This window comes from Urocitellus parryii, chromosome 10 (genome assembly GCF_045843805.1).
Source record: "Urocitellus parryii isolate mUroPar1 chromosome 10, mUroPar1.hap1, whole genome shotgun sequence".
Classification (NCBI taxonomy): Eukaryota; Metazoa; Chordata; class Mammalia; order Rodentia; family Sciuridae; genus Urocitellus; species Urocitellus parryii.
In genome coordinates, this window is record NC_135540.1 from 37,542,710 (window position 1) to 37,552,084 (window position 9,375).

At 40.4% G+C, this 9,375-nt stretch overlaps 1 protein-coding gene across 1 annotated transcript; it reads right to left on the reverse strand.

Annotated features, from left to right (window-relative positions):
• Positions 1-797: 797 nt before the first annotated feature.
• Gprin3 (GPRIN family member 3) lies at positions 798-3,321 on the reverse strand. The gene has a single exon (XM_026405209.2). The coding sequence runs from the start codon at positions 3,319-3,321 to the stop codon at positions 1,024-1,026; it is 2,298 nt and encodes a 765-aa protein (XP_026260994.2). The 3' UTR covers positions 798-1,023.
• Positions 3,322-9,375: the final 6,054 nt, after the last annotated feature.

Consider the following 9,375-nt stretch of genomic DNA (forward strand, 5'->3'; position numbering starts at 1 on the left):
TTAGAAACTACTGAACCAAATCAAAAGAAAGCCAAAAAATTTATGCTGTTTACATGAATACAGATGAAACATGTAGTTTTTGTTACTTAAAGGCTCTTCCTTTTATCAACACAGATAAAACAGATTTTGGTAATCTGCTATTTATAATTTTTTACCAGAACCTTATAATTCAGTAGAATATCACTGGAGAACTTCTGTATCACATAAAATTTACTATTATCTCTCATGTGATGACTCTTCTCAAGAATCTAGTTCCATATGCCTCCTTTAGGGTAAGAAAATATGAATTCAATTTGGTTAGCCTCACAGAGATGCACCTTGCCTTCTGTGCAGGAACATGTGTATATGTAAGTCCATGTTGGATGTAATTGGACAGTATTCATATCTAAAGCCTTAGCTAATTCTCCTCACATAACTTATATTTTCTAAAAGCTATACAAGGTGTATGAAAAGGGCTATCTGCAGATGTTTTCAAATACTAATTCATATTTGGTATTTTACATATGTAAAAATTTGTCTCAAATTTTTACATTATGGTTCTTATTACCTACTTAGATTTTGTGTGGTAACAGCATTCTAATTTCAATAGGACTAGAAATCATAACGTTTTTGCTAATAGTGTTTTTGCTATTTTTAATATAAAGTAGGGATTTTAATGCAAATACCATCATGTGATACACATTGAGGCAGTAATACAAAATGACACATGTATAATGGTATTGTTATTTCTATAAGCAATGTCATAGTTAAAAAAAAAAAACCGTGAATATGATTTCCACTTAATTAGGGTTGCAAATCTGCAGTGAAGCTTGCTTCTCTTGTTCTTTCTTTCACATTGAAATGGCATCTTTATTTATGAACCCTCCAGGGATCCCACGATTTTTAATAGCAATTTCCTATAGTTAATACTTGCTTTTTCTTCTTGGTCTCTCAGAAAACAACTTACGCTTTTGATACAGACAGACACATATGATACCATATGTGCATACGCTGACACCCCCCCCCCCCCATGCGTGTCCCCTTTCAATCTAACACAGAAGAAGGGGCAGGGCGAACACAGCAGTTGGGGCGACGGAAGTTCTGCAGCATGGACTGGAAAACGCTGTGCTGCCTCCCTTTCAGCTTCTTATTGGAGGAAGTGTCCGAGGAAATGGATCTCCGGGTCTGGTCGCTTTGCGTTTTGATTAATTTCTCATGTTCCCGGATTTGTCTTTGTAAGTGGTTCTGGATGGCGATCCCCAGGGACTCCGGGTCCAGGGAAGCCCCGTACACTTCCCAGGTCATGCCCTGCTCGTCCCACACCACGTCCTTGACCCGCTTGGACTGCTTCAGCTGGAGTTTGGCCTCTGTGCTTAGCTGCTTTTTCTTCTCTCCCGGTGTGAGCCCCACCTGAGCAGCAGCTGCTGTCACGTTTAACTCCTTGAGGAACTCGCTGACCCGGCTGGCCCGGCGAGGGCTGGCTTTGACCGAGCGAGAAGGGGTCCTCTTGCCAGAACCTGGGCTGGAGTCACCCATGGCGTCCGGGGGTAGGCTCAGGCTGGTGGCTGTCTTGCTCTGTCGGTTTTCCTCTAAGACGCCCTCCTGATTCTTTCTGTTTGGGGAGGGTATGGGATTAGCTGATCCTGAGCCTCCATTTTCTTGAGCTTTGGGATTGAGCAGTAGGGTTTTGGCATCTAGAGCATCGGTGCCCGTAGGCTCCTTTTCTTTTACTATCTGAGGAGACTTGGACTTTGTCTCCTTTGGACCTCCTTTACTCGTGGCCTCCAAACTCCTGGACTGGTCCTCTTTGCTCTCAGGGCTGCAGGAGACCGATCGTTTGTAGTCTGGATCAGTCTTGTGATCAGATGTCTTGGCTTCAGATGTCCCCAGTTCCTGGTTTATTCTAGACTGACTACCTGCACTGCTAGCAATCTGGTCAATGGGGCTAGCTTTCAGGGAGCTAGAATTAGCATCTGAAAGCTGTCTAGAGGTTGACTCTTCCCTCAATGGAGTCTCTCCTGCTGGTCTCCCATCTTCTTTACAAGTATCCTGGGCCTGACTGCAGGCCCTGCTGATGGGTGAGGTCTTCAGGATCTGCTCTGGTAGGCTTACTCCTTTCAGTTCCCCTTGGAAAGCTGTAGAGACAGGTGCAGCTGTCTGGATGTGCACCTGAGCCATGATGCCACAGCCCTGCCCTGCCTCCTGGGGGACTTGTATGCTGTTAGAGAGCTCCAACACGTGGCTGCCACTGCCACTTCCCTGGCAAATGACACGCAGCTGCTCTTGATGTTCCAAGCACTCAAGGGCAGGGGTTTCCTTTAAGAAAGCGGTGAGGATGCTGGGGCTAGTGGAGACCGATCTGCTTTCCACGCTGGCCACCGCCTGCACCTCGGCATCTTGACGAACCTTGCTGGGGGCCTCCTTGATCTCACTTTCAGCTTGGTTGGTCATTGTACTGGCTTCTTTGAACCGCGACACCTGTTGTGTTGGCCGCAGTGCCTTCTCTGGATCTAGTGTACGTGATGAAACTTCTCTAGTGAGATGGGATAGCTGAGGTGTCCCAGATGTTGTACCTTGGGTGTCTGAGGCAGTGGCAGATGGTTGTTTGATCTCTGAACATCCATCTTCTCTTGCTGGAGGCTCACAGGACCTCATTGTAGAGTGGCAGATGGCTTGCTGCCTGTCCCCTTCAGGCCCACCTGCAGGAGGGGAAGAATGACTGAACACCTCGGCTGCTGTGCTCTGTACCATTCCCTGAATTGTTGCTTGAGAAGGAAAATCACAGGATGCCTGATCTTTGCTGCTGCCACAGGTGCCCCCTGCAGGACAATTTGACTTCTCCGTTTGGGCTCCATTCAAGGTTCTCGGAGATTTCACCAAGGAATCTTCAGGTTCTGATGAGGCGCTGGCATTGGGCCGATCACCTGGGATGGCCTGGTGGGTGTGCTGATTGGCTGGCATTGTAAATGGTCTGTGTACAAGATCCTTTGCTGCCGTAGGGCTCGGGGCTGGTGCTGTGGGCTCTCTGCTTTCCAGCAGTTGGGGATCTCCAGGAGAATTGTGTGTGGGAGATGCTTTCTCCACCTCATTGAAGACACCAGGAGAAGACATGTCTGGTTGGGTGGTCTCATGCTCACAAGCCTGCATCACGGCCTCAGCAGCAGTGCTGGGGCTAAGGCTTGGTTCTGCAGGGGCACCTGCCAGGCCATTGGTATTCTTTCCCAGTTGAGCTGGTGGGCACTGAGATAGGGAAGCCTGCAGCTCTCCTTGAGCCTCCTCTTTTAAAGAAGCTGCAATCAGGGAAGTTTTAGTGGATCTCAGAGGGTCAGGTACAGTCCCCATGGAATTTCTTTCCAAAAACACGCCAGAGCTCTCCCTTGAGTGGTGTTCCTGCTGGAAGCAGTGGAGTTCAGAGTGAAGACACAGTCAGAGATGATTCCTCTGAAGAATCAGCCTGGGGATCAAGGAAACAGTACTGTTAATACAGCACATCATTTAAGTACTAACAGTGTACACAACTGCCATTTTTATAAGATCACATAAGCACATTGGCCTTTTCTTCTTATATCTGTGGCTGTAAAAATAGACCTTGGAATGAAAGATTTTGAAAAAAATATTTTAACTATACAAATATTATTTTGGTACTTTAGCTTCTACTTGTACCCAAATGCTGTCTAGAAAATAGGTTTTTAGTGTAAGTACTTACATCTGATAACTACTTTAAAAGTCATTTGTATAATCTAATTTGCCAGAGATCAGAAAATTCTGTAAAGCTTCTATAATTATATCAGCAAGTATTGAAATAAGCCCAAACTTTATATCTGAGATAGAATATCAAGAAATAGATCAAAATGTTAATTTGAATTTAATATATGCTAAAAAGCATATATTTTGATTTAGTGGCAAAAGGATAGACTACTTAATAGAAGGTGCTGATAAACTGCTTATTCATCTGGAAGAAAAAAAAAAGAGTTTTTATCTTATAGCAATTATAAAAATAAATTGTATATAAATGGATCAGAGTTTAAAATAAATAAATAAATTAAAATTTGTAAGAAAATCTAGAATCCATCAATATAGGGATAGGACAGTTGGTTCTTTTTAGACAAGGCAGAAACAATAAGATAAAATATAAACATAGGTGACTAAAATTCAAAACTTTTGCATGATAAAAGATGATAGATTTGAGAATTTGCTAAATTATATAATATAGCAAAAGGTTTTAAAAATTAAAAGGAGACCAAATAATCTGTTGGAAAAAGTTGGGTAAGGAATATGAAAACACAACTGAGAAGATAAGAAATCCAAATAACCAAGAAGCTTATAAAAGGATGATCTAATTCATTTTTTATCAAATAAATGCAGATAAATTAATGAGATTTTCTTTTATACCAACTGCACTTGGAAAAACTTAAAAAAAAAACCTGAAACCAAAAGTAGGCTTATAACACAGTGAGACCTGGGGAGACCTAGGGAAAGCAAGTATTTTTACTAACTTAAGTGCAAATTTTAAGTGTATTGCTATAGCTTTTTAAAGGAAGCAGGTTAGTTTTTAAAACTAAAAATGTACATGTCTTTGATCCTGTGATACAATCTCTATCAAAAGAAATAAAAACACCAGTCTATAAAGAGATAGGGATAAGTAGGTTTGTTTGTTTATTTATTTATTTTTGGTACTGGGGATTGAGCCAAGGGGCACTTAGCCACTAAGCAATATCCCCAGCCATTTTAAAAAAATTTTAAACTGAGTCTTTCTAAGATGCTTACGGCCTCTCTAAGTTGCTCTGGCTGGCTTTGAACCTGTGATCCTTCTGTCTCAGTCTCCCAAGCTGCTGGGATTGCAAGGGTGTACCACTGTGCCCAGCAGGATAAGTGTGTTTATTGAAATGCTGTTTGTAGAAGAAAAAACTGGAAACATGAGTGAGGGAATGGTAATGTGTAACGAATAACATGTGCCTACCTTAAAGTACTAAGCAACAATCAAAACAAGTTAACTGATTAGGTTCTAACTTTTCACTTGGGGAGGATTTTCCCAAGATATGGGTACATGAGAAACGTAAGGTACAGAAAAGGGCACATATATTTTTATTTTTGTAAAAACAATAACCTAAGACACTTCATCTGCATGTACATGCACACACACACACATACAGAAGGTTGTATGTGATTATATAGATTCTAAAAATATTTAGAATGAGACATATCACTTATTTATTAAATGAAGGAGGAGGGATGAGTTAGGAACAGGGAGGGATGATGGAGGTCCCCAAAGTGGGAAAGTGATGAATTTTTTAAAACCTATCTGATATAACATGGGGTATATGCTTATGTAAAATTATATATACATTTATGTGTAAACATTTTTAGAAAGGATAATTTGATATTAAGGCATGTGGATAAAGCCACGGATCAGAAATTAGTTTACTATTATCTCTATCACTAAAAGGCTATGTTACCTCAGGCTAATCACTTAATCTCTCTGGGTCCCAAATTAACTCATTGGCAAAGTGGATTATAAGCTTTCTAAGGGCTTTTCCAACTCCAGCATTCAAAGTTCCTACTTCTTTGCATGTGATTGATGATACGTTAAACAATCTTAATTTGGGCTGTGAAGTATCAAAAGAAGGCAAAGTCCTATCTTGTTTGGCTCAGATTTTGAAAGTACAAAATTTTATTTTTGATTCAATGCTATTTGACTGATCTTGTATTGTATGAAATCTAACGATAAATCAAACATTTTCTTCTGCAAACTAGTTTATCTTGTAACATCATTACTCATATTAATGGACTAAATATTTTTTCCATTGTTGGTCTTGACTGCTTTCTGCTCAAACTTCTCTTCTAGGTTTCCATTCCACTTCTCCTTTTTCTAGTTTTCTATTCATTTACTTTCCCTTTCTCTCTCTTTTGCATCTGTGTTGATCATTTGTTTCCTCCTACTGTTAGCTTTCCTTATCCTAAAAAGTCCACTGATTCTTCAAGGTCCCTCTTGAACCCCATTTCTTTTCTGAAGTTCTGTAAAGGCTTCAAATCAAAGATTTTATTTTTCAGAAACTCCTACAAGTCGGTCAGCTTGTTCTTCGTCTTGTGATTTTCATGTTCTGTTTTTGTACCATTCTTATCTATTTAAGTGTCCTATTTCTCCACAAATATTAAAAAGCCCCAGGAAGGCAGGGAGATGCTTATTGATTCTTTTCTGCTTACTCCACAGGATACAGTGCAGGGTTTTGTGCATAAAAAGTTGTTAATTGATCCTGTTTTCCTCTAAAATGGTCATTATTAAAAGCCCTGTTAAACTCCAAACTAACAGGAAATATTTAGCCGTGACATAAAATATTAATGAAACCACAATTAAAAGGAACAATATTTTTGGAAGTAAAAAAGTGGTAGTATCTTATTTATTTTAAGTTTTGTGTATCTGGAATTCAAGTTTAGACAATTTAAACCAAGAACACTGGACACCTGCTATGAAAAGTTGGTAGTTCTCATCAAGCCAAGGGTACAGCCTGTCTCCTATGTTACATGGCCGGAGCCCAGAAATCCTGTTTGCCAAATAGGACTGTAAAATAGAAACAGCACAAAGTTCAGCAACTGAAAATGAAAAGACTCTGATGAAGATGACTTCATAACATCCTCAGTCATTGTGTTTGCTTCCATTTCCCACACACAGCTGAGCGTGTTAGTTTAACTTTACAAGGGCGTTTTCTCAATTCAAGAATCAAGAAACAAAGTCCAGATTGCTTGCCTCGCACCTCTTAACTTGAAGTCTATTGATTTATTAGTAGATAAGAAGTCATCACTGGTCTCATACGTAGCTGCTAATGGAATCATTGCAGCATCTGTATGAGTCCAGGAGACACTCTCCTATGTTCCAAAACTACTTCTCTCTCCCTTTCCCTCCCCTACCACATAGGTAAAATCTACCTTTCCCAGGGAACAGACACACCAAATAATTAAAAGCAATTATTTGGTGGTTCAGAGTGAGGAGTCCACAGCTTGATCGTCAACTAGACTCCATTAAAATTAGATTTAATGACTTTAAAGAATAAGGTTGGGGGCTGGGTTTTAGCCCCTGTGGTAGAGTGCTTACCTTGCATGCATGAGGCCTTGGGTTCCATCATCAGCACGACATAAAAATAAATAAAAATAAACAAATAAATAAAAATAAAGATATTGTAAAGAAAAAAAAATAAGGTTGCAAACAGGTAGCCTCCAGACTAAATAAATTTCTTCGATAAGGGTGTGTGTGAGTGTGTGTGTGTGTGTGTGTGTCCTAGATGGTTTTTCCTTCCCTTTCTTTTCCTTCTGAACTGAAGTGATCTTGCATAAAAATACAGATTTTTTCCCTGTGTGCTTCTATTTCAAAATTTCAAACTTTGCATCTCCAAATGGAAACAACTAGATGGCACTGAGAAGGGCCTCTTGATGGGCATAGACACTCCAAGTGGCCCATGTCCCAGGATCCTGCTTTGCTCATTAATATTAGGAAAGTCCTATGTGCAGCTGAGTTTGTTCTCTAAGGATATTTACAGAGTAGATTTCCCTGTCTGATGTCCATTCAGTCCCCTAGGGCAGTTTGAATTGGAGCTCAAGAATACAAACTTGGGGAAGCTCCCCTGAGTTGGAGTACTAGTTCTACTACCCAGCTTTATCTCTGCGGGCTTGCATAAGTAACCTTCCAGGGAACAGTTTCATCTATTAATTAAAGATAATGATGATAATACTGCCTCAATGCGTTTTCATGAGGAACAGGCTTAGCATTTAGAAGAAATAGCATCTTGGCACATAGCATGCACTATGTAAGTGTTACCCTCTTTTAAAAACCTCAATATTTAAGCGTTGTTCTGTATTAAAGAAGAAATTATTTGGATATATGTTAAAACGGGAAAAGGAAGACTTTAATCAGGTCTCTCACAATTAATGTCAAGATGATCACAATAGGGGAGAGAGAGAATGGGCTCAAATCCAAATATGATAAGAATATGTAGGTATTTATAGCCAAAGAACAGTTTGAGGGGGTTCATGGACAGAAAATTACTAAGATGAAACATTAAGAGTAGGGGCAGTTTTATGGATTGTATAACAAGTTTCTTGGTGAAGGTAGGCCAGCTGATCAGGTATCTGTGATGAGGGATTCTCTCTAAGTTGGTTTAGCAGGGCTCTGCAAGAATATCCTGAAGCCCACAGTTGAAACAGAGTAATAGGAGGGCTCAGAGGAGTCTGACTAAAGTTTGGTCTAGGAGGGAGTCTTTGTCACCTGCAGCAACAAATAGGATTTTCTTATAAGGTTGTCTGTAGCCTTACAAATCCTTCCCAAATTAGGCAAAAATCACACAGAATCTCCAGGTATCTCAAAGTGAGTCTGTATTTAAGTAAAGGGAACTGTGTTTTCAATAGCACAGTCCTTTGATGTTTCTGTCCTTAAATTGTGAGAAAAGATATAAAGCATTGCTCTGACAACACAGCCAGACTGCAGGGTAAACATTATCTACCTTTTATAGAGAAGGAAACTGAGGCTCAGAGATGATACCTGATAATTCCTGTTGAACTGAATTCTAATGAATATTCATGTTGGGGCCCTTTTTATTATCTATAACTATAGAAAGAAGAGGAAGAAAAAAGAAAAAAAAAAAAAATATATATATATATATATATATATATATATATATACATACATACATACACAAACACACACACACACACACACACACAGAAGAGGAAGCATTTTTTTTTCAGGTGGTTCACAGCCCAGGGGTAGCCTAGCTGGTGTTAACACAGATTACAGAGCCATTCATAACTGGCCTCCTTATGCAATGCCCAGTTTACTGAAAATTGACACCACCAGTCTATGCCACACAGCCTGTTTTCATAACAGGCACCTACACTAATAAGACAGGCAGCAGGGAGTCTCAGCCCTTTGTGACTTCCTGCAAAGGGTGCTGGCAGGAATGGAGAGTGTCTCAGTGGCCCTGACCAGCAGGATACTGATGTACTGTAGGTCAAGGGGATACTACTGTGAACAGCAATTACCTTTTCCCACTGCAGAACTGCTGCATTGCTAGAACAAGGGCAGGCTTGTTCTAGCAATCTCTGAAATGGTGTCATGTCTTCTTACGTGACACTGGGGCAGTGTTGCAGGGGCCTCAGTTAAGCACATCCATCACCACCCATCAGACAGCAGATATTAGTCTTCAGGTGACTGATGCAAAGACCCTTTGGAAAAGAGTAAGGCAAGAAGTGAGAGACTACTAAGCCTCAAGAGAAGGACAAAGACAAAGGTCGTCTGGCATCCTTTTCAATCTGTCTTCTGCTCCCTTTAACAGGAAGGATTGCCTCCTGCATTGGCATTTCAGTCCAGCGGATCCTGCCAGTGCATGACTTTAAGGAGAGGTGATC